The sequence below is a fragment of the Corythoichthys intestinalis genome, chromosome 12 (assembly GCF_030265065.1).
Source record: "Corythoichthys intestinalis isolate RoL2023-P3 chromosome 12, ASM3026506v1, whole genome shotgun sequence".
NCBI classification, from domain to species: domain Eukaryota; kingdom Metazoa; phylum Chordata; class Actinopteri; order Syngnathiformes; family Syngnathidae; genus Corythoichthys; species Corythoichthys intestinalis.
The window spans coordinates 315141-340209 of NC_080406.1; the positions used below are offsets into that span (position 1 = coordinate 315141).

The following is a 25069-nucleotide window of genomic DNA, read 5'->3' on the forward strand; positions in this document are numbered from 1 at the left end:
TCAGAATCACACAGATGTAAAAATGGTGTCTGCTTTAACTAAAACCACCCAAATATTTATAGGTTTTCACATTTTCATGAGGATAGGATGCAAACAATGACGGGAGGGGGATAAATAAGTAAGTGAACCCTCTGCCTAAGGAGACTTTAAGAGCAATTGAAACCAATTTTTACCAGTCAGGTGTGTGCCTAATCACTGAAGAGTGGTTTAAAGCTGCCCTGTCCACTATATAAAACACACACCTGATCAGAATTGTCTTGATGAGAAGCATTGTCTGATGTGCATCATAGAAATGGTAAATGGACGGTACTTCTATAGCGCATTTATCTGCATGGGCACCATGCCCAAAGCGCTTTTACATTAGCACACATTTACCCGTTCACGCACACATTCACACACCAATGGGGCTGCTGCCATGCAAGGCGCTGTCAACCCACTGGAGGCAAATCAGGGTTCAGTGCCTTGCCCGAGGGCACTTCGACAGTGGGCAGTCGTAACCGGCAATCGAACCGCTGACCCTTCGGTCCAAAGACAACTCCAGCTACCAACTGCGCCACCTGTGAGCTGTCTGAAGACCTGCGATCAAGGATCCTTTATTTGTATAAAGCTGGGAAAGGATACAAAACCATCTCTAAAAGTCTGGATGTTCGGCAATCGACGGTCAGAGAAGTTGTCTACAAATGGAGAGAGTTTGGCACCGCCAAGAGTTCAGCGCAGAATACTCAGAGAGGTTAAAAAAGAACCCTATAGTTTCTGCTAATGACTTACAGAAATCACTGGCACAGTCCAATATCTCTGTGCGCAAATCAACTATATGGCCAAGTTTGGTGTTCATGGGAGGACTCCACGGAGGAAGCCACTGCTGTCTAAAAGAAACATTGTCGCTCGTTTAATCTTCGCAAAAAGGCACTTGGACGCCACACAGAAGATTTGGCAAAATATTTTGTGGACTGATGAAACCAAAGTTGAATTGTATGGGAGTAACACACAACGTCATGCGTGGAGGAAAAATGGAACAGCTCACCGACATCAACATTTCATCCCCACTGTGAAGCATGGTGGGGGGAGCTTCATGATTTGGGGCTGTTTTGCAACCTCAGGGCCTGGACAACTTGAAATCATTAATGAAAGAATAAATTCAAAATTTTTGCAGGAAAACCTGAGGCCGTCCGTCAGACAGTTGAAGCTACAAAGAGGACGGGGACTGCAACAAGACAATGATACAAAACACAGAAGAAAATCAACTGTAGAAGAAGAAAATACACGTTCTGGAGTGGCCAAGCTGAAGTCCAGAATTGAACCCCATTGAGATGCTGCGGCAGGACCGAAAGACCGCAATTTATGCCAGACATCCCAGGAATCTGACTGAACTTTAGTTAAAGCAGACACTGTTTTTTCATCTGCGTGATTTAGACAAACATTTGATGTTGATTTTATGCAGAAATTCCAAAAGGTTCAGATACTTTTTCATACCACTGTATATACAGTACTTAAAACAGTATACACATTTTAGCCAGGATTGAAGCTTTAAAGAACACCAACATTGACATGAACATCTAAAAATAGGTTAGAAGGGAAAAGTAGGCGAGCGAACTTGTGTGCTCTGCCAGCAAAAGTCATCAGCTAAAAAAAAAATTTTTTTTAAATGAGATTGGTGAAACACTACTACTCTTTCACTGGCTCATCTCAACCCATTGACAGAGCTCTAGACTGAGGGCCGAGTGAACGAATCGCCCCTCCCGGTCAAAACCGATCGGACGTCTAGCTCCGTCAATGGCGGGGAGGGAGTTTTTGTGTTTTATGTTGCGCCTTCTTTCCCATCTTTGCAGACTGGCCAACGGGAGCGCGGCATTGATCGCCGTGCGGGACACGTCCAGGTCGGAGTTTGTCAAACACCTGAAGAGGTTGAGCGCCCCCGCCGGCCAGGTGAGTGTCCGTAGAGCCGCGGGCCGCCGCCGGGGAGCAGATTAGCCCACTTTTAAATTAGAGCGGCTAAATATACTGCTTCTTGACCACGTCCTTTACTCGCTGACCCACTTCCTGCTTGGCGGCAGGTCAACGCCGACGGAACTTGATTGGGGCGGGCAGGGGAGGGGGTGATGGAAAAAAAACCTTCCTCGATAGGGAAATAAGCCTCCTCGAAGCCCCTTTGTGAGCCGATCAAACGATGAATGGTTTGGCTTATCGGATGCTACGTCTTGAATTTGATCGAGGCAGTCTTAATAGGTCAAGATTGTCTACACCTTGGTTAAATATATGTCCAATTTCACCTTTAAAAAATCCTTGTATCTGACTGAAAAGTCTTCCATTTGATCAAAGAGACATGAACTTAATGGCCGCCATTGACCGCGCAAGAGGTCCATTCCCTTTTGACCGGCAGAATGATGAAATGAAATCTCCATGGCAACCAATGAGTCGTTTGGCTTATAAATGATCCAAATAGTTTGGAAATACAATAACGTGGCCTAACAAAATTGTTCCAAACTGTCCTTAAAGTCTTTGATCGGGTCATCAAAAAATATTATTCATCTTCAAACATAATTAAAACTTGTTCATTTTGACTAAAACCGTTTAGAACAGTTTCAAGTGGTCTGTTTGGTAAACAGTATGTTCCAACTCAAGTACGTTGTGTTCCTGTCTCTGCTGCCATCTGTAGGCGCTTTGCGTAGTTGCCGTTTGGAAAGGAAACTACAACTTGCAGAAAAGATAACGTTTCCCATTCCCATGGCTCACCGGAATTGCCTGATTAGTTGTCTTTGGTATTCATAGCTGTCTTTTTTTTTTTTTTTAACATTCAGCCAGCCAGTGAAAATGAATTCCCCCCTCGGATCAATCAATCAAATTTGCTTTGGCATTTATAGATGTGCGTGCCATTGACAATTACATCTTGAAAAACCTTAATTGTGGGAGGAAAAAACTTGTGAAAATGCACCCAAAAAAAAACAAACATGAAACATCAAAATACAGGAAAAAAATGAAAACGCATGAAAAGAGAACAGGGGGGTCTCAAAAGTCTGAAAAAAATGGTGCCAATTGAAAAATTGCAACAACAAAACAACACCCGCAAAGAAAGACCGCAACCACGCAAAAATCTGAAAAACAGGAGGAAAAAAAGACCACCACCAGAGCAAAAAAAAAAAAAAAAGTTTGAAACCAAGAAGAAAAAAAAACTTCTAATTGATGCTTTCCCAGTTGGACTTCTGCTTCGTGGAGGCGCACAAGGTGACGGCAGTGAGGCTCCGGCCCCGCGGTCCGACGGGCCGCTCGGAGGACGAGAGCGAGGACGACTCCAAGGCCGCGCCCGTCATCCATTCGTCGGCCGGCTTCCCTTGGAACGTCGACGGCGAGCTGCTGGAGATCCCCGACGAAGTCCTCGTCAGGTAAGAACGCCTGACTTTATTCCAACAATGTTTTTTTTTTATCCTCAAGATGCCACCAATGAGTCGATCGCTCGTTGATGTCCGATCCATTTGGAGGAGGCTGGCTGGCAGCCAATGAACATTCTTTGACCAAACCTCCCCCTTCAAATGGATTAGACGTCAATGCCTTGAAAATAGAAAAATATCCTCTGTGACTCTCAAGAGTACAGTGCAAAATGATGGTGTTTAAAGAAAAGAAAAATTGACTTTTGCGATCTAATCTTTAGTTGGGTACTTTAACAGCCTTTTAATATGTAGCATATGTGAAAATTTGTATTGTTTTTTTTGGGGGGGGGGGGTCGTTTTTTTTTCTTTTTTTTTTTTTTTTTTTTTTTTCCAAATTTTCCATGACATGAGAATATGTATTCTAATCATGAGGAGAATATATTTTTCCTATTTTTAATTGAAAATATACACATATGTGTACATATAGAATGGATTAGTTGTTGATTGATCACAGCAGTCCTATCAGAGCTCATACCTTTCATGGGAAATTTCCTATGTACAAAAACCCAGCAAAAAGTTATGAAAAACTGTGAAAGCCTGAAAAAAAAGAAAGTAAAAAATGAGGGGAAAGAACGGAAGACTGCACAGACCGCAAAAAAAAGTGACACAAAAAAGGGGAATAAAAATACCTGTTAAAAGTTTGCCTACACTTGGACATGATGTCTAGTTTTCCAAGGGTATGAGATTGAACTGGGCAAAAAGCCATGGAAAGGAAGACGACAAAGGCCATTGTGATTGTTTTGCTCAGGGTTCACCCGCAACTCATCGGCTTGTACGGCGAGGACGTGGACGAGGCCGAGTCCGGCGCGTCCTGCGGCTGCCTGTGACGGCGACCCGAGCGCTCGCCGTTCGCCCTGCCTCGACTTGACCCTCCTCTATCGCCGCCACCGCGTTTTTTTCAAGTCTATAGTCGAGTTGAGCGCCAGGTCTTTATGGGGTTTTTCAAAAACCAAAAATAGTCACTGGACCTATAAAGGCCTAAAGTGCGTATGACAGCAAAAAGCATGTTTATTTCATATTTCACGCAGTGTTTTATGCTCCTGAATGAAATGGACCACTTGGGTGTGTGTGTGACGCCATCGTTTTATATATTCAATTTTCGAATCCCGCGCCATCAAAATGAGTGAGGTCTCGGGTTTAGGATGAGTGCGAATGTGACGTCACCCGGGTCAGCGTCTCACAAAACAGCATTGCTTTATAGCGTGCAGATGGACTGCAGATTCAGCTGAATTTGCAGATTCATTCGTTTTTCGCATCACGCACGCCAGCCAAATGTGCTGCAGCGTTTTGTTGCTGCACCAGGGATAGGTGTGTGAGCCTGTTTGGGTTTCAAAAAGTTCCCATTCACTGCAGAGTCTGACAACTGTGGGAGGAAATGAGTTAAACATTGTATTTTTTATTATCTCAAATATTGGGATCATGGCACACGTTTTAATACGGAGGTGGCTTGCATTTTGCGGATGATTGTCCACCGAGAATGCCACTCGGCCGACGACCAGGGGCTTGTTGCCCCCCCAGCACTATACTCGAGTTATTGCCCTCTTCGTACGCCCGGTATTCTGTAAAATGTTGCACCCCATGAGAAATGTTAACTTTGTGTTAAAAATGGCCACGGATACAAAGTAAGTACTACAAACTTTGTTTAAATAAAGGAATATTTACTTACGTTTGATCATGGATGGACATGTAGAAAAGTTCTCCTCAGACACATCCTGCCTACCCTACACAACAGCTGCACGCCGTCTTCGCCGTGTTTTTAGGCATTCATTTACACCATTTACGTGTGGCAGCGACGCGCTCCTCCGACGTCGGCCGGTTTCCCCGGGGGGTTTCCCGGCTGCTTCCCCGGCTAACGAGCCCTCCCGCGCGCAGCGGGGTAACGAGTCCGTCGAGTTGAACTTGCTCGCCGCCGGGCGGGATACCGATCGGCAAAGACGATCGACAAACCCGCCGCCGTGTGACGTGATCCGGGGTAGTTTTCTGTGATTTTTTTTTTTACCTTCAGAAGGCAGAGAATAAGACCTGGAAACGCGGCTCGGTTCGGGTCGGCGTGTCGACTAGCTGTCGCGCCTCCTGGTTTGTTTACGCTCTCCGAAGCCGGGGCAGGGAAATGATAAAAGCCGGACTAACTCCGGTGGCATAAAATGTGCAAGAAGTCGACAGTTTTGACCATTATGAAGTCATTTTGCCATGTCGTCCTGAATAAATGTATTTTGAATATTTTATATTCCATGTAGCACAAGACCGTTATTTTGTCATGACCATAACATTTATTTAGGAATTGGGGAAAATACTTGGATAAAAAGAATATCCTGTAAGAATATTGGAGTAGAGTGACTGAAAGAATGACATTTTGCGGCTTTCTTTGTCGCATTTTCCTCGTTCTGAATAATTCCCCCTGAATGGGCTGAATTCTAAATCAGATGACCCTGCCGACATCATCCTCCTGTTGGGGACGCTAGAGCCATATAATGGTAGGCGTGGCAAAAATGCAGATTAAAAGACTAACTTCTCGTCATCTGCGCTTTCCCAATTTGTTGTATATAGGTGAATTGTCTCAAAATATGATTCTAATTCACATAATAATGCTATTTAAGACTGTCCTGTCATAGAAACTTTAAACATCTAATTGACTTTCCAGCAGCTTGCCTCGTGACAACAAGTAGGAAGTGAAGTAGAGCAGGAAGCTTGTTTCTCTCAATTCTTTTTTTTTTTTTTTGGAAGAAACATTTGACAAATACAGGAAGTGCAGTTGTTGGAAGTGTAGCAGAAAACGGCGAGAAGTGTCGTACGCCGAACGGGAAGTGCGGCCGGAAGCGGTGGACGCCGATCAGGAAGCGGTAGACTCTGCGTCGCTCGGCAGGAAGCCTTGTACTCCGAATAGGAAGACTGCAGACCTGTGGCGGCGGGCCCGTCTCTCCTCCCTTTCTGTCCCGTCCCGTCCGTCTTCGGGAGCGTTCGTAGTGCCGCCGATGCGCGCGCTGGCTTAGGACGCGCTCTCCCGGTTGCTGCGTTTGGGGACGTAGTCCCAGCTGTCGCGTTTGAACTCGTCTTCCTCCTCTTTCTTCTGCAAGTCGCGCTTGAAGAAACCCGCCTGCGCCGCGAACGTCCGTCAGTGAGACGCTGTTGAAGGGACGGACGGGCGGACGCGGCGAGCGCGCTTTACCTTCCACAAGCACCAAACGAGCACCGCCAAGATGCTGAGACCCAGGAGCAAACTGACCACAATGATGAAGACTTTGATGGGCGTGGAAGGTTTTTGCGTGAAGTGCGCCTCCACCACCACCTGCGCGCGCACGCGACCTTCATTTAGTCGTTCTTGTCGAAATCTCATTATTCGATATGACATTATTTTACGGCGCAAAAGCAGATGTTTGCATATTTTCCGTTTTGATGTTGGCTTTTTGTTCCTTTAAAACACAAACTATGAACTCATTGACCGATGGTGAGGGCGTCAGACGATGCATAGGCGGAGTTTGGCTTTTGGGGCTCAACATGTTGATGACCTCGAAACGCAGTGTCTACCATAAAATTAACTTACAAGAATTTTGAAAAGGAGCGTTTTTTTGTTTCCCATCATTCTTGAGGGGAAATGTAAATCAGGCTGTTTAGGACAGCTATACTTTTTGCCGAGATCGTCATCCGTTGAATTTGGTACCCCCCGCCGGTGTCGTGCCAAAGTAGTTACCCCCGTCAAAAATGGTATCGCCTGGGCGGAGCCACTGCGCTGCACTGATTTGATTAATTTCAGTGTTTTGGTGATCATCGTTATCTGCGAGGTTTTAAAGCATGGCCCATCCATCCATCCATCCATCCATCCATCCATCCATCCATCCATCCATCCATCCATCCATCCATCCATCCATCCATCCATCCATCCATCCATCCATCCATCCATCCATCCATCCATCCATCCATCCATCCATCCATCCATCCATCCATCCATCCATCCATCCATCCATCCATCCATCCATCCATCCATCCATCCATCCATCCATCCATCCAAAAAAAAAAGAATTTTTCTGTCGTATAATGTAACATACGTACTGAACGTAATAAAAGGCAATGTTTTACTGTTTTACTTGTAGGATGACCTATAACTGTTCTTACTGTAATTCAAGTCCTGTATGGAGTTCCTCCAGTTTATTACATTTCAATGTCCAAAATATATGCGACCAGACCCAGACCACCTCAGAGCCCCGCAGACAGTGGATGCCTTTAAAAAAGGACTAAAAACCTACCTTTTTAAAAAAGCTTACCCTGGCTAATTTTATCCATCTTATTTGATCTGATTTCCATCTGATTTAATCTATGTTTCTGTCTGTTTTTGCTTTTACTCTTTTATTCTTAGTCTTTAATTTTATTACATGGTAATGTGCACTTTGAGATTTGTTTTTCAAATGTAAAGTGCGTTATAAATAAAATAGTATTATGATAAGTGTGGATCTTTTCTGGCTTCAACTAATTGTTTAAGTCAACATCATACATAAATAATGTGTGTGTGTGTGCGCGCTCACGGCCAGGGGATACAATTTTTGACAGGGCAACTACATTGGCAAGACACCGGTGGTGGCTCTTTTGTACAATTAGTGTCTTTAGTGCGGCAAATTGAAACTCGTCTCACCATTTTGACGGTGGTGTCTGGCGTTTCATGGTCCACATTTTAATAGCTTGGGTCTTGCTCAGTAGTTGTTGTCGCTTTAACAAGCTTAGGTTTGAAAAAATGAACTCTTTGGTCCACGGGTGGTTTTGGCTCAGCAGAGCAAATGACCGTCTAAGGGTTTAGGCTAGTCGCATGATCTCTTTGAAAAATAATTTTGACTCACTATAAAAATATCTTTTTTCTTTCGTTCATTTCATTCAGTTTTGATGTTAGTTTTATTGCTTTACAACTTTAATATTTTACCAGAAAACTCCATTTTAAAATTATATATAGAAAAATCATTTACATGCAGTGACACTTCTGGCCATCGGAGGGGCTGGCCCCCTCGGCCTCCCCTTAAACTACACCTATGCTCCTTCACTTCAAATAGATCGAAACTTGACCTTACTGAAGAAATACCTAGTTTTATTGACAAAAGTAATCACGTAGTTGGTGTTTTTGTGGATTTAAAAAAGGCATTCGATACAATAAACCATGATATATTACTTGGGAAAATGGAAAGATACGGGTTTAGAGGCATTGTTCTGGAATGGTTAAAAAGTTACATAGGAAATCGCAAACAGTACGTACAGATTGGTGATTACAGATCATCAGTATCGGACATTACAGTTGGAGTACCACAGGGCTCTGTATTGGGTCCAAAACTCTTTATACAATTTATCAATGACCTATGTATGACATCTAAAAAATTAAAATTTCTACCCTTTGCAGATGACACCAGCATCCTATGCTCAGGAAAATTTTTAACGAATCTGATGCATGAGGTAATGACTGAATTAACATATCTGAATCACTGGTTCACGCTAAACAAATGATCAATAAATATGGAAAAAACTAAATATATTTTGTTTGGAAATAAAAAGACGGAAACTGAAGAAAAGATCATTATAGACAATAGCGAAATTGAGCGAGTAACTGAGACTAAATTTTTAGGTGTAATACTGGATGAACAATTGAATTGGAAGTCACAAATAAAGCACATAAAAACAAAACTGGCAAAAAGTGTTGGACTACTGAACAAAACGAAACCCTTTTTAAATTAGAAAGCACGCCATATCTTGTTCTCTTCATTAGTAATGCCATACCTCAGCTACTGTGTGGCGGTTTGGGGCAATACATATCCCAGCAATTTACAGTCACTTGTGGTACTTCAAAAAAAGGCAATAAGAATAGTGCACAAGGCTAAATACCTCGAACATACAAATAGACTGTTCTTGGAATCCAAGCAGTTAAAATTCCTGGATCTAGTCAAATTCAAAACGGCCATAATCATGTTTAAGGCACGGAAAAACGCATTACCTGGAAATATACAAGTTTTGTTTTCAAATAGACAAGGAGGGTATAATCTGAGAGGGGAGTTCAATTTCAAAAAGCAACAAAAAAGAGCTTTTGTCCTTCAATTTTAGGTGTGGACTTGTGGAACAAACTTACTGAGGACCTAAAGAAAAGCGCTAATTTGAGCGTGTTTAAGAGAAAATACAAAGATCTTGTTTTCTGTAATTATTGAAATGAATTATAGTATTTATGTTGAGAAAATGTTGAGTGATGCCAACAATTGTTCTTTAGGCATTATTGAACTGTTGTGAATTGTATTTGTTTTGTTTGATTCATGCTGATGAGTATGTAGCGGACAAAGAGGTAGGATTCATACAAGTTTTTACTTCTTCCTACTCCTTTTTGAGTCTTATGTTTTGTTTGTATTCTTGTATATCCATAATGTGATGTCGAAATAAAATTCAATCAATCAATCAATAAACTCAATTGCGTTCGCGGCAGATGGATAATCTGTCGCCATTATTGTCAATGGCCAGCCTCGGTGCGATCGGTCGGTCGCCTACCCGCGCGAAAGGTCTCTCCTGGTTCAGGACGGCGCGCCGGTCGTCCGGAGGCCACGACACCACGGCCCCGCTCTCCAGCCTCACCGCGCCGTGGCGACCCTTCGGCAAACACGGGGGCGTTTACGGAACGCCGGGGCTAGCTCGCTCACGGGCGGGTCGTCGGGACTCACCGGCGCTTGCAGCAGGACGTCGGGGTTGAGTCGCGCGCGTATATGAACGGCGGCGTCTCCTCCGGCTTCCAGGGTGCCCAAGCGGCACAGCAGACGTTCGCACAGCGGGTCGCCGCGCCCGCAGAACTACATACGTTCTCATTATTCGGTGACGACAATTCGTACGATTTGACGAATCGGGCCGCTTTCTGGTTATTTTTGGGTGGCCTTGGCGCCGAAGGACAGACGGCGGTATTTACCATGTGGCGCGTGGAGGCGGGCGAGAAGAAGAAGACCAGCCGTTTGATGAAGGAAGCCCGCGGGACGTCGCAGTCGTCCGCCACGGCCGCGGTGTCGTCGCTGAGGACGCAGGCGCCTTGCGACGACTGCCGCGACCGGCCGTTAAAGTGGCAAATGACGAGAACCTTACGGCCCGCCTTCCCACCTACCTGCCAGTCCGCCACACGGAGCAACCTGTGAGGGTACGGCGACAACAGCTTGGGGAGCGTGATTTCCATCAGTGTGTCTGGCGAGCGGCTGGGCCCCCGATTCAACACCTGACAAAAGTTGATTTTGGTTGACTTTCTGCTGATTTTGGAGCCTCACTTTGTGTTGATGTGCAGTTCTTTGTTACCTCCTTGTTGCAATGGGATCACCAATGGTTGTCGCTTCCTATTGAATTTGGGCTCACGTACTATACATTTTGGATCATTTCCGGGCCACTTCCTGTTCATCAGTCACCGTGTTGGTTTTGGGGTACTTATGGTTCACTATTGGATAGTTTGGGGGCATTTCTAGGTCACCTGTACATTTTGGGTCACTTCCTTATCATTTTAGATTAGACATTTTGGGTCCAAAACAATGATTTTTTTTGCTTGAAAATCAATAGGTGTTTTTGGGAATGGAAATAAATGGGTGAGATTGCAAATCTGTGGGGAATGGTACTTTTTTTGGGGGGGGGGGGCAAAAACTGGCTGCTAACTTTTCTGTGCCTTGATTTTGTGAATGTGTGAATTATATCCATTTGATAGAGTGTAGGGCAGTAGCATTTTATGCATTTTTTTAGTCTTTTTGTTTTTGTCCCCCCCCCCATCAAAATGGAATTGTTTTTGACGCAACTGTGAACATTTGCCTGGGTCATGTGAAATTTTGGAAGGATTCGAAGCAGAAACGGTACAAATGGATCAAAGCGGTTGGAAAAAAGTTTGGAATTTTACACGTGGGGGAGCTTTGATGAACGTATGAATCCTGACCTTGTAGGTGTAGTTGAAGGTTTGCGAGTAGCACTCAACGGGCGTGGCGTCTTCGTCCCCGAACGCAAACGAAGTCGGCGTCACCGAACTAGAAAATACCCCTATGTAAATAACCCTAACCCAAGTACGGCGGAACTGGGCGAGCGCGCTCACCCGTGGACGTCCACATCCACCGCGTACTTGAGAGGGACCGACAAGGCCGCCGCGTTGTCGCCGAGGTATTGGGAACTTTCCGGGTTCTCGCTGAGGACGTGATCAAAGAGATGGAGTCCGGTCAACAGGCGTCCGCTCCGGCGGCGAGGAAAAGTTTACCCCCACCTGCTGACGCTAGCGTGAAGGAAGAGGTCCCCGGGTGTCGCGTTCTGGTTCACGTCCAACAGGAAGCTGATGTTGACCTGCCGCAGTGGACAAAATTTCACAGCGGACGGACGTCAATGAAATTTTGCAAAAGTGCCCATTTTGTGCAGCGTTAACCGTCATCGACGTTCAATCCATTGGATGTCTAACGCTGTCAATGGCGTTCGAACATGAGCAGTCTTCTATTGTTGTCAGTAAGTTGACTTCCTTGTTGATTTTAGGGTACTTGCGGGTCACTTCCTCTTGATATCGAGTCCCTTTTTGTTCATTTCGGGGTCACTTCCTGTTGATTCCGGGGCAGTTTGCGATCACCCCTCCGTTCCTATCGGGCCACTTTCTGTTGATTCTTGGGTCGCGTTGATTTTGACGATTTTAAAACGACCGGAGCGCCCACGGCTCACTTCTTAGCATTTTCGTGTCAAGCGTTGGCTGCCATTGACGGCGCCGGACGTTCATATGCAGGGGCGGACTGGTAATCTGTAGCTTCTGGAGGATCACGGAACGGCCGATGGGCTGGACGGCCGGCGGCCGCCATACATGCGTCACTGTTTTTATCCCCCCCCTATCGTCTATGATTATCTACAGTTCGCATCCAATCCAACAGGTGGCGGCAATGCGCCTGGCTGTTAACCGCCAATCTGATACGAGAGGAACGAAGAAAGCAAAGAGTAGCCTACTTTGGTAAAGCCTTACTCCTTGTGGAAGCAAAGTAGCGACGAGCGTGGATAAACAATATGGTGGCAAAAAAGAAAAGAGAAGGATGGCGCGGAGAAGGTTAGAGAGAAAAAAACTGAAGAAACTCGAGAGCGAAGCATCGAAATGTCACAAGTTGACGCGCATGTTCGCGAGCGGCAGTCTGGCTGCACCGGCCAAGCCGGCGAGCGACAGCCCGGCCCCTGGCGATGGTGAGAGTGGGAGCGGCAGCCGCTCTCACGTGCAGCCGGTGAAGAGAGAGAGAGAACAGACGAGGGGGAGGGTAATGATGAGCTGGTAGAAGTTACCCAGACAAGCGCAGGGCAAGTAAGTAGGGATGAAGAGGGTTACTTGCTAGGTATATTGGCCATTGTTATCCACCAGGTAGCTACATTTTAAATGAAATAAATGCCATGCAATTAAAGGGTTAGTGCCGGCTAGTCCATGTCCCCGTTTGCAATGGTGTCAAGTTACAGTATGCTTGTCCTACTATCCCTCTCCTAAGAAAAAATATTTTAGCTCTAAAACAACGTATGCACAGGCAGCAGCAATATTAATTCAGACGAAATATAGTCTCCTGCCTTTCTCTGGTTCTACATTCAGACCTGGACTGTGCTGTTAATTTCTCAGTGAGTTAAAATGTATAATAATTGTGTGCAGTGTGTAGTTCTCCATAGCCGCTTCATTTTTTCTCAAAGTGCACGAAATTGACGCATTTTACACTAAAATGTCAAATTTCTCTTTGGGGGGCATGCCCCGTGTTTCCCTTTGTACAGCGAGTCTTGTGGGCTGGGCTGAGTCAAAGTCCAGGGCTGCGTTTTAGTCCCAGTCCGCCCCTGTTCATGTGGAAGGTTGATTCACCATCCCACTTGAAAATGGATTGGATGTCTACTAGTTATAAAGTCATATCGATGCTTTTCATTTTTGGCCAATGATAAAATACCTGCGAGCCCGACGCCAGGATGAGGCCGGAGAAGCCGCAGTCGACTTCCGCCGTCTCGCTGTCGACTCCCTGCGTCACGTCGCAACTCACCGCCTTGTCCTCCTGCCCGCACGCGCGCACGTCAGGTGTCGTCAGACGTTCGGCGGCACCGGCTCCCACTCACGTTGCGGAGCACTTTGACGTAGTGAAGGTGGCGGTGGAAGCGCAGCGTCAGACGCGGCAGAAAGGCGTCGTCTCCGGCCGACGTCACCCGAGCTTCCAGCGTTAAGCCGCCGTCGCCTCCCAGCGCCAGGTAGTCGGCGTTCCTGAAGGACGCGCGCTTTAATCGAGGCGCGAGGAATAGGCGCGAGGAGTGTCGGGAGTTCTCTTACTCCGGGAGGACCAGCGCGGCGTCCAGTCGCAGGTCCGCGGAACAGTTGGCCAGCGAGCACGAGCGGATGAAATGCGTCTGCGGTAAACACAAACGATTCACTCGGAATCGATCCGACGAGCGACGGGTCGCCATCCGCAAACGAACCGCTGGTGGCCGGCCGGGCCGCAGCTATTCATCGACTCCTAATCGACTATTTTGATCATCGGTCACTGAAAGGTCGAGGCCGGCAAATCTTGTCGCTTTTGAATGAATGTAAAAGATGCGGACTGGACATAAATGGCCAAAATTTGCCGGATGACACGAGCATTCATTCATGCTCATGACAGTGTCTTGTGATAATTGTGACAGTCTCATGACACCGATGTCAAATATAGTGTTACCCGAGACAGCCATCAAATGTGAGAATAAAGTCATGATGTTTCAATAACAGAGTGCAATATTTCCATAGTATCATCTTTTTTTGTAAATATTTTATGACGTTGTAAGAGCCATATTCCTGATTTGTATTATTATATGTAATTTTACTCCTCACCATTAGAAGCTGTCATTTTAAGCGTACCTGCGCTGATTCCAGGTCCGTGGAAAGACGCGATTGACAGCCTCTAGTGGCGAGGAGTAAAATTACATATAATAATACAAATCGGGAATATGGCTCTTACAGACGTGGCAATATAGGTATGCAACATAGCTAAATGAAAATGACGGTTTAGAGAAAACTAATGACTATTGGCAAGCTAACGCCCCCCACCTGGTTACTGACGGTATTGCGGCTCCCCGCCGCCCTCTGCAGGATGGGCCTCAACGGCGGGAAGAGTTTGCGCGAGTGTTTGTGAGCGTTGCCGCGCCGCAGGTTGTAGGAAACTTCAAAACGGAGCGGAGTGAAAATGTCCCGCACGTCCTTCTGCGCGCCGTAAACGACAGTCGTCAGCCTTGCGCCGGGTGAGCGTCACGTAGCGCCGCGCCGCTCACCGCGCGTCGGGCCGCGTGGCGGGCGCAGGCGAGCCGCCCCGGCCGCAGCCTGACGCGGCCCCCCGTGCCGTCGGACGAGCCGTCGCCGTGGAAATAGAAACGGGGCGGGAAGGAGGGCCGGCGGAGGAGGTCGGAGGTCACGTTGTACTCCAGCTCCACGGCGCCCTCGTACCGCCCGGAAGCGAGGCGGAAACAAACGGACAGCTCCAGGCCGGCCGCCCGCCGCCGAACGCCGTCGGGCAGGACCAACGAGGCCGCCGCCCGCAGGACGGGGCGAGACCTGCGAATAAACGCCGGCGTTCAGCCCGGCCCGACTTCCCGGAGGCCTTGCGTTACCTGAGGACGACGGCGGCGTCCGAGAGGAACGCGCCCACGGCCACGTCTGCGACCGTGCAAAAAAAAAAAAAAGGACAACATAAGCAGAGGTGGTAGTGACATGTTGCAAAAATTCCCTCTTTCCCCTAACACTGACCAAAAACAGGCGTTTTTGGTCCAAAATAAAAATCCCCAATCATATACAATTTGCCTTTTGTCCCATTCACATAATAGACACATCCAAAAATAATCACAAAATCAAGGCCAGATTTTGCTACGTTTCCCCCCAAATTTTACAAGAACAACTCGAATTGGCATATACATGATTTTGAATTTATGAAATCACACTAAAATGAAAAGAAAGTGAGGCAGAAGTTACCCAAAAGCAACAGAGAGCGAGCGGGCCAGAAATGCCCCAAAATGGACACACTCGTAAGTTTACCGACCAACAGATCAAAGTGCAATTTTTCCATAAATCAAGTTCATTGATAATAAAGCTTGCGCTATAAAGGCTTAACACGTGAACTCGTTACCTGGGTAACCATTGCGGTCTACGTCCACGCCCGCGCTCAGCGACCGTCCGAACATCCGGAGGTCACGACCCAACGTCGCCCCGGTGATCCTCTGACGACACCGCCGTTAGCTCGACAACGCTTCCGTCCTGCGATCGGTCGCCGCGGATTTCCGAGCGCTAATTTACCTGCGACGGCGTTCGCGAGATGCCGTTCTTTCCGCCGTTGTAAATGTACACGGCCCCGTTCAGGTCGTCCTCCTGGGGGGCGCCCACCGCCACCTCTGTACGACACACGCGCTTAGTTCTTTAAAAGCTCAGCGTAGCATTAGCGCGGCGATTACCGGGGTAACCGTCGTCGTCCAGGTCTCCCAGGTCGGCGATGGCCTCTCCGAATCGAGCGGCGTGAGCATCGCCCCCGCTCAACTGAAACTCCGCCTCCGCTAGGTTAGCCTGCGGGCGGGCGCCGCGTCACGACGGGGCGATTGACAAACGGCCGCCGCGTGTGCTCACCTGGCCTCGGTTGATGTAGACGTGGACGCGCCCTTCCTCCCTGCTGGCGCCCGTCGCCATGGGAGCGCCCACCAAGAGATCCGACAGGCCGTCGCCGTTCAGGTCCGCCGCCCGCACGCTGGCGCCAAAGTAGGAGCCCAGCTACAGAAATCAAACTCGTTCTTCCTCTGACAACCGATGAGTTTGTGGCTCGTAGAGGTCCGATCTATTTGAAGCGGGAGGGCGGCGTCCGTTCGGCCGTTGCCGGCAACTCCCGCTTCAAATAGATTGGACGTCTAGCGCCGTCAATGGCATCCCAAGAGTTAGTGTAACATAGAGGCCAAACTTTGGCAACGCGCACTGGTGTTTTACCAGGCTTTTGCTGTGGCAAAGTCTTAAAATGGCCGCCACGCACGCTTACCTCTGTCCCCGTCACGTGAGTTAAGACGCGTAGGATGTTGCCGTCCACCGAGAAGACGAACACCTGGGAGCCCAAAGTAGCGTTATTAGGGAGGTGCGCTTTGGCCATTTGCCATCACCTACTTTTCCTCGCTGGTTGTACTGCGGAGCCCCGCCCACTACCTCCGTGCCGGCGGCGTCCAGGAAGTGACCCGCGTCCACGGAGTAGCCTGAAACCAAAAGCTAGCCAAATTAGCAAACGAGGCCACCGCTAAAACAAATAAGGTAGCGCCGACCCAGGTAGCTTCCGAAGCCCGCCGAGCCGTCGTCGTCCAGGTAGGCGGACATGACGCCGGCGGAAGTGTTGAAGACCAGCACGGAGCCGGTCCAGTACGACGTCCCCGGAGCGCCCATGACAATCAGGTCCTGGAAAGGCGCCAGAGTCAGACGGGTCGACGGATCCCGTTCGGGCGGCCGGCTTCACCTGAGTCAGTTGGTTGGACATTCCGGCCTGACACGAGCCGTACTCCTCGCCGAATTTCCTCTGGTGGTCTGCGAAGCCGGAGCCCGACCGTGCAAAATGAGCAAAACCCATTCCAGAAGACAAAAGTAGTGATTGACTGCCATTAACGGCGCCAGACGTTTATTCTTTTGTGATTATTTATTCATTTCAGCTCACTTCCTGTTGATTTGGGGGCATTCATGGGTCACTTCCTGTTGTCTGGGTGTTTACTGGCATTTTTTGGGGGGGGGTGTTCAGTTGGGGGAATGTCCATGAGAAATAAACTCATGGCCAACAACACTCTAAAATTTCAAAATAATCATTTTATGCTATTTTAATCAGTGCCAAACTGGGATGATTTGCTGTGGTTGAACACTGGCCCCTTCCGGCCCAAATGGATTGGACGTCTCGCGCCGTCGATGGCGGCCAACCACTCAAGTCTTGTCTCGTGTACCTCTGTAGCAGGGGATGATGGGCTGCGCGCGGGTGAGGTTTCCGTCGTAGCGGTAGCAAATGCCGTGGGGCAGTTTGTTGTTCTGCCCGTCGTTGCTGGAGTAGAAGACGTTCTTCCATCGGTGTGCGCACGCCTACGCATAAACAACAGCACGTGACGCTCACTCATGACGTACGTGCGTGCGTGCGTGCGTGCGTGTCGATCACACGGCCAGTGCCGTTTGTCGAGTGACTTTGCTAATAATACGCTACGTATGTGTCATTGGCTAGCCCAAAGCGAGGTCGTACCCACCAGGACGTGTCCTCCGTCTCCGGGTTGTCGGGACAGACTGACGCCCAACCACTGGCGCTCGCTGTCGGCCTTGCACGTCTTCCCGCACTGCGATACGTCTGCGCACACGCGCGCACGCCGTTAGGCGGGCCTCCCCTTGTCTGTCATGCTTGGAGACTAAGCGAACCACTCATCTTTTTAGAATGGAAATTGCCAAAAGTGACACAAAACAATGCAAACGTGCAAGGAAAAGCATCCACAAACCGAAATGAGTATAAAACACAACAACAAAAATCACATGACACACAAACACCCAACTGAAAACATGCACAAACACGTGTAAAACCACAAAGAAACAAGGCAGACCACACACACACACCCGCAAAACCTAAAACTGACACCCATTACCACATGTCATCCTAAACAATGCACCCAAACACACAACATAAAAGACAACTAATACGACATCCCATACAACCAAAAACATGCACAAACTGACATCAAAAGTGAACACAATAACAAGCAAAAGAATGCACACAACTATAAAACACCCAAAAGCACACACACAATTCAAAATATAATTAGACCACAAATGCATGAGCAAAAAAAAAAAAAAAGACAACCCTAAGCTTCACAAACTTACAGACCAAACTATAAACAAGCAAAAAATAAAAGCCACAAGAAGACTTGCGCACCACCACAGAAGACTGTCATGTGCATGCCAGGCCTCTAGATGGCAGTGACAGAAGGTTTTTTAGTCAATAGTTACTTTTAAAGGAACAAAACTAAGTCCATCAAACAAATGACCTACTTGATTTTTCGGGGGGGGTGGGGGCTTACAAACATTTTTTTACCGGCGGCAGGCACCAGCTGACATCTCTGCTCCTCTGTTGCAATTTCGCAGCGGTAGATTCCGCCCGGAGTCGAAGAAGAAGAAGAGTTGTCCACCGGAGCTCCCGCCACCAACCTATCGCGCGCATACGCAAACGCGTGTGGAGAAATGCTAGTAGGGCTAATGCAAATTGTTAGCGCGGAGCCACCCACCAGCTGCGCGCGCCGTGCCCGTGGAGCAGCACCGAGTAGCCGAACATGGACCCCGGAACGCCGGACAGGTACGCCGCGTGATCCGTGTCTAGCGTGTACCCCGACACCAGGACCAGCGTCACCGCCGGCAACAGGATCAGAACCGGGGCGCGGGGACGCGCCATCTCGCTGAGAGGTCGCAAAAAGCCGAGCTGAATAGCGCTACCTTGACCGTTTACTCTCTGTACGACTTGCGTTCATATTTGGGAACGGCAGGTGCAAAGGAAATTATTAGGAAGTGACGACCTATAATCAACACAAAGTCAACAAGAATTGATCCTAAATAAACAGAAAGTGATTTGCAATCCCCCCAAAATTGGAAGAAATGAAAAAAAAAAAAAAACAGGAAGTGATTGCCCCAAAAGTAACAGGAAGTGACCTGAGGTCAAAAAGAAGTGGACATCATTTTGGCGATGCCGCTCCCGAAACAAAAAGCCGCTCGAATGATGAAATGGGCGGAAAACAAAGTCCCTTCTTCAAACTTGAAGTGAATCAGCAAAAAAAAAAAAAAAAGTGTCACGTTGCCAATCAATTCCCCGCGGTCACTCACGTGGGCCTAAAAATAGACATTTTGTTGAGGGAAAAAAATAAAACAACATTTTGTCTGTCCAAGTATTTGACGTGCGCGCGTTCTATCGTTACCGTCGGCTTTTGGATTTGGCTCCTCCGCGACTTGGACCCACCCGAAGAAACTTGTGCTGCTCTCGCCCCACATTGGGAGTGTGTGTGTGTGTGTGTGTGTGTTCAAGTCAAATGTGCGAGCGGCTGAGGCGTGGAAGGCAAGGGAAGTGGCCTATCTTCCTCCCTCCCTCCCTTCATTTGTGTGTGTGCGCGCTCCTAACGGTGTTTCCTCCTTTCACCTCCCCCATGAGTGTTTCCTCCTCTTCATGAGACCTTGTCAGTGGAATCATTGGATGACATGCCATGACTACATCAAAGTACATGTCAATGCGCCTACAATCTTCTTCATCAATACAAAATATGGCTTCAGTCTACTATAGAGCTATATACTCTTTTTGATTGATTGTCTGCAATTGACAGCAGACTCCATATCCCCAAAAATACTCTATACCGTTTTTTGATACTGCAAAGAAGCATAAACACATCGTGAAATGCTATCGTTTGTTGAATGAGTTGAAGTTTAGCTTGCAGTTCCACTCCGGCGCGGCCCGGACGAGGGCCAAAGGTCGCTAGGGTTTGAAAACAAAAACATTCCCCGAATAAAATCAAAGTGTCACACGGGAAGTCGGACGCAAAGTGTTTGTTGGCATTTCCCGCGCAGGACACCAAAACACGAAAGCCGCCGTTCCCGCGGAGCCGACTTCCTGTTTACCCCCCAGCGTACTTCCTGCTCCCATTTTGAGGAGCCTTGCTGTGGGTTGAGCCACAGCATCAGGCTAACGATTAGCGTCCTTATCATATCCAGTACTTATGTAAAAGTACAGATACACGTGCAAAAAAATGACCAACGTAAAAGCACAAAAGTAGTTGCTTTAGGATTGGGGGGAAAAAAATGACTGCACTGTAAACGGAAGCTGAACAAGCGCCAAAACTAGTTTTGTCAACTGAAGAGATGTGTTTTCCGCGTGAAAGCCCAAATCCTTTCCGAGCCCCCCCAAATCCGTTCCGAGCCCCCCCAAATTCAGACATAAATCTTTGATAAAGCATAAAAATGCATCAAAACATGTAACGAGCATGTTACAATTAGATTATTGCACAATAAACGTAAATTAAGTATTACGTCAAAAACAAAAGTTAATACACTCACGTAAAGCTGTCATACACACGAGCGGGGAATAAAGAGGACGCAGACATCCACACACGGTAGAGGTCCCTCGTAACCAATTGGATGCCAGGAAGATGCTAGGCAATAGCCAATGGCAAAGCAGCTATAATTATGTTACGTTTAGCTAACTCTGGAAGCAGCGGCCCGTACTGTATTTTTGCCTGAAATGTTCCCGTTCAGGGCGCATCGTCACCTGAAAATTCTGTATGTAGAGACGTTCGTAAGTCGAGGGACCGCTGTATCGGGTGCGTACCGCCACCTACTGTACAAGAGCGCGCAGCACCCATCCGTTGCTTTTTGTGGGTCAATATCTTGTTCGCACGCCTGATCTTACTGTATTGGTACTCGCGTCGCTGCCTCTAGTGCTCCATTACGGTATAGTTGCACGGGGCTTCTCGATGGCGCCGGAGGCATGAAAATGAAGCTATCAATTCACGGTGAGGGGGAAAAAAATAGAAAATAAACAAAAGTAACGTGTCTCGCAAACGACAATTTGAAAAGTAGTGTGAAGTAGAAAAAAATACGTGCTGTAGAATGTAGTGAAGCAAAAAGTACCACTTTGTACTCAAGTACAGATACACAAAAATGTACTTTTACTTTGTTTACATTCCACCAGTGATCATATCTTATCATTTCATCTCATCCTCCAAGCAACCTTATATACTGATAAAAAGAAAAATTCAACATTTTTTTCTATGAAGTTTTCCTCTCCAAAATAAGATTCTCAGATTGACCGCGTTATTTTCGAAACTTGGCCGTTTTTGAAGTTCAAAGGCGGCCAAGTCGAGTCGGCGCGCGTCCGGTCAGAGGCCCCGCGGGAGACGGACCTGACGTAGTCTTTGTGTCAACAATTAGCAGACGTTGGCATTGTCACGCGCCGTTGGCCCTCCCCCACGGGGTTAGGGTTAACTCTGTCCGCGCTTCCAACGGTTTGGACGTCTAGCCCCGTCCGCGGCACACGCTTTGACATTGATGGATTGAGAAATGAGCCCGTCAAGACTCATTTCAGAGTGTGAATGTCATGACGTTGCCTCACGGCGGAAGGGGCCCCGACAATTTCATCCAATCCACTGGACGTCATCCATGTGTTCATCATTGAAAAATACAAAAACATCCCGGTTGTCGTCATTTGACAGTCGAGAAAGAGGAAATCTGCGCGTACTGACTGACCTTGTCTGCATCCCTGTGTGTGTGGGTGGTTGGGTGTGCGCGTGAGCCAGCGAGAGAGCGAGCGAGCTTCCTGTGTGTTCTTGCCGAAAATAAACTGCAATTTCATGATCACAATCTTAATAAACTACAAGATAACGTTGAGTGCGTGTGTGTTTCTGTGTCCATATGTCGGGTCACAGTAATGAGTTCAAAGCCTGCAGCACTCACTCACACTGTGTGTGTGTGCGTGCGCGCGCGTGCGTGCGTGTTGTCCCATAGGCAACACAAGCTGTTACTGAGGAAGACGCGCATGTTGCTCACATGGTTTGGTCATGTTTAGAAGGATGGTGAAAAACATCATTTATTTTGTGACTTTGAGAGGAAGAAAAGATGAAGGGAAAAGATGCCAGATCAACACACCACCAAAAATTGTTTTCAAAAAAGATACACCAAAAAAATCATTCAAAATGGTTATAAATTGAGAAAAAACTTGTCCAAACTAAAAATAAATTACAACTAAAAAATGTCTTTCAGGAGGAATTGCGTAGGTAGCTTTGCTGCTACATCGGGTCACTTCCTGTTGATTTTCAGGGTCACTTCCTGTTGATTACATATGACATGATGGTATGTTTCAAACAAAAGTAGATATACAAAAATGAAGGCCTGGGCAATATTTACACACGAGATTCATCGCAATAAATCACATTCTGTATCAGCATAAAGTATTGGCGCACTTATTTGTAATGTCTGTCCCTACCGCCGCATGATTAAACATCCAATCCGTTTGAAGCGGCAAAACCAGCTGCCAGCCTATCGCTTCAAACGGAATGAACCCAATTCAAAGAGTTCCCATTTGGTTTGTAGAGCTGCCAAAGACTTGAAAATGGTCAACTTTAGCATGTGTCAGCACGCGCGTGTTGATACAGTATGCAAACTATGCGCCCGCCCGCCCGCCCGGCCTGGCAAGCGTCAAGTTCGCCGTTGTTTGGACGTGGTCTTATCTGGAAGACGAGCAAGTCGTCTTGACTTTTTTACTTGGTTGGAAATATTAGTGTAAGGAGAGAAGCCATTTTTAAAATGGATTGTTCAAAGTATTGCTCAAAAGCCTGTTTTGGAGGTTCATGGCCGTATGTAAATATGCATATTAAAAAAAACAAAACAAAAACCCGATTGATTTATACAAACCAAAAAAGATACTTTCTAGCTTTGCCCCCTCGCTAAGCTAAGTGCAAAGCCAGACTTGTCGTGTCAGAGTCCTTGACGGCGCTTCCTGTCTGGAACACGCGCCATTGTAGCGGACGGGAAGTCTGTCTTCCGTTGAGGTCACGCACGTGGACACGCTCACGTGCGCACGTCCGTTTTCAACCGATAGGACAAGACACAAAGTTTTATGACATCATTTCTCGCCGCTATTTACAACGTGACGCAACATTCCGGGCGACGTCAATGCGTTGACATTCAAATGAAATGGTCACTTGCTAATTTGACCCCATTGGCTTCGCTGCCAACTCTCCCGCTTCAAATGGATCGGACGCGATTTTCAATGGACAACAGCAGAACGGTCCATCACCGCGGAAGGGCGGGTCCTCTTTTCCACGCCGCGTCACGGCCTTTTCCGGAGCCCGCTCGTCACGTGTCGCACTTAAACAAATACCGAAAAGCGTGAGAAGCGACAGATGACGGGAAAGGTGTGGAAAAAAAAGAACAAACACGCTGACAGAAATGTTCATTTTCCTTTTCAAATACACCAGCCACTTTTTTCACTCATCTGCTTTCAATCGAGTTTAAATCCTAACCCAATGGCTTGAGTCAAATGGGAACAAAGAAAGGCAAATAGCCTGCCACTGACGGCAATAGACATTGACTTTAACTGAAAAAAAGCTTTGAAAAAAAAAAGGTCCAAATATATTTTTGAATGACACAAAAAATGACATTTCTCCCACAGGTTTTGATTTGGCGGGCATTTCCTGAATGTAAATAAAAATCATGTCAAATAATTCATTGACTACCAGGGAGAGAGAGCAACAGACAGTTAAAGTTGTGGTTAAATGACGGTTACAAACAGTGTTATGTGGTGAGATAAGCAAGTCAGGGAGATAAAGGCCTGCCCCTCCCTTCCCTCCCACAAACCGCAGGCATCAACTCCTCGGCCGCCGTCGACGGCATGGAACAGGAGGGAGGAATCGATGTCGCTTGGCCCCCTCCGGTCCAAACGGACGGCGCTCGCGACCCGGCCCGAAGTCGCCTCCCGTCAGGTGGAAGTGCCCCTCCCGTGTCCTCGCGTGGCGGACGCGGTCAACAGCTGGCGTGACCGGAGGCGACGCAGATGTCGCGTCCTCCGGCGGTGACCGTCGTTTAACCGCGACCAATGAGACATTTCCCTCTTAACTCCCGATCGACGGCGATAGATGTCCCCTATAGGCGAAGTTTGAATTTTGTGGCAGGAGGGGCAAAACATGTCGATGACCCCGAAACGCAGTGTCAGCAATCAAATGAACTTACAAGATAAATGCTCGGATAGTAGCTCAGCCCATGCTCGTACATACTAGCCTCGCAGCTGTATGTGTGCGAGAGCTCGCGCATTTTTTTAATGTTACCTAGTGGAACAGTAGACGACGCGTCCTTTTTGACTGAATATTGCAGTCAGAATCTGTCCTCAGGTGGTTTTGGCTAAGCAAAGCAAACGGGCGTCTCCAAGGTGCTATTAAGCTTGAGAATGACAAACCGATACGACCGGATATCCGGTTTTACAGGTGAGAGATACAGATGTATCGCTAGTAAAGTTTCCAATTAGACAGGAATTAGCCGTTAAATATTCAATGAACCGATAGTAGAGATAGAATTCGGCTATCGCGAGCACAAGAATCGGCTTCTAATACCTATTTCAATGCATGATAATAATTTAGCTTTTACTTCACATGCTGCGCTTGTGTCATTCACTACACAGCGCACTTCGATCGAGACCGCACGCATGATGTAATATGGACAAGCACTACACACAGTGGTGGTTGCCTCAACTTCCCATGCATTTCGGCAGAACCGCTACTAGTCGCCGTCATTACCCGATCGTCACGGGCGTGTCATAACAACGCGAGAGCTAACGAAACCACTGTAACGCACGCTCCGTAGCATTTTCTTCACAGCCCAAAACGAAAGTAGTGGTGGCAACGTGCTAAAACAATGGACAGTGTGATCAGCGACGTGCAGCGATTGATTTTCAAGGCACCCAGGAAAACAAAAGTCGGACTTTGAAGTGATGAAGGCAGCCAGATCTGTTTGCACGGGACAGAGCTTGTGTGAAGTGTGGAGCGGTACAGAGATCGGGAGTTTTTAACCCCGAAAAATAACCCACGTGGAAAGGTTGTTTCCACGAAACGCAGTCTACTTAAACATGAAGATGTGGATTAGTTGATCTTCCTCAAGAAAAATCTGCCCTTCAAAAAAG

At 47.4% G+C, this 25069-nt stretch overlaps 2 protein-coding genes across 8 annotated transcripts in view; one reads left to right on the forward strand and one right to left on the reverse strand.

Moving 5' to 3' along the window:
• Window positions 1-25069, forward strand: part of cerkl (ceramide kinase-like) — a 43692-nt gene that overhangs the window by 17570 nt on the left and 1053 nt on the right. For 4 of the 5 annotated variants that reach the window (XM_057851568.1, XM_057851564.1, XM_057851567.1 and 1 more), the window contains 2 exons: window positions 1830-1926; window positions 3193-3380. In XM_057851568.1, the coding sequence (XP_057707551.1) occupies window positions 1830-1926; window positions 3193-3380 (285 nt within the window). Of the gene's footprint in view, window positions 1-1829; window positions 1927-3192; window positions 3381-4173; window positions 7317-25069 lie in introns of those variants that run through there. The other variant, XM_057851566.1, reaches the window with a different exon arrangement.
• On the reverse strand, window positions 3814-19428 carry itga4 (integrin alpha 4). Of its 3 annotated transcripts, XM_057851548.1 has the most exons (29): window positions 19332-19428; window positions 19069-19245; window positions 18651-18935; window positions 18461-18573; window positions 17628-17725; window positions 17337-17469; window positions 16865-16932; window positions 16677-16806; window positions 16525-16610; window positions 16403-16465; window positions 16003-16143; window positions 15834-15942; window positions 15679-15773; window positions 15512-15602; window positions 15000-15045; window positions 14664-14943; window positions 14443-14595; window positions 13693-13769; window positions 13485-13626; window positions 13322-13423; window positions 11647-11723; window positions 11482-11571; window positions 11329-11416; window positions 10525-10632; window positions 10336-10461; window positions 10097-10222; window positions 9927-10025; window positions 6592-6711; window positions 3814-6519 (listed from the first exon to the last, which is right to left on the reverse strand). In XM_057851548.1, the coding sequence occupies exons 3-29, from the start codon at window positions 18812-18814 to the stop codon at window positions 6412-6414; spliced, it is 3033 nt and encodes a 1010-aa protein (XP_057707531.1). In that variant the 5' UTR covers window positions 18815-18935; window positions 19069-19245; window positions 19332-19428; the 3' UTR covers window positions 3814-6411. The 3 variants fall into 3 exon arrangements, with proteins under 3 accessions (XP_057707531.1, XP_057707530.1, XP_057707532.1); XM_057851547.1 differs by having other exon boundaries at window positions 18651-19245; XM_057851549.1 differs by lacking the exons at window positions 13322-13423; window positions 13485-13626; window positions 13693-13769 and having other exon boundaries at window positions 18651-19245.

Excerpts from the sequence above, each read along its gene's own strand:
- itga4 (XM_057851548.1), bottom strand. The coding sequence starts at position 18,814 with ATGGCGCGTCCCCGCGCCCCGGTTCTGATCCTGTTGCCGGCGGTGACG. Across the intron at positions 15,603-15,678 it reads TCTCGCGAACGCCGTCGCAG|AGGATCACCGGGGCGACGTT; the intron begins GTAAATTAGCGC and ends CGGTGTCGTCAG. Across the intron at positions 10,026-10,096 it reads ACGTCCTGCTGCAAGCGCCG|GGTCGCCACGGCGCGGTGAG; the intron begins GTGAGTCCCGAC and ends TGTTTGCCGAAG.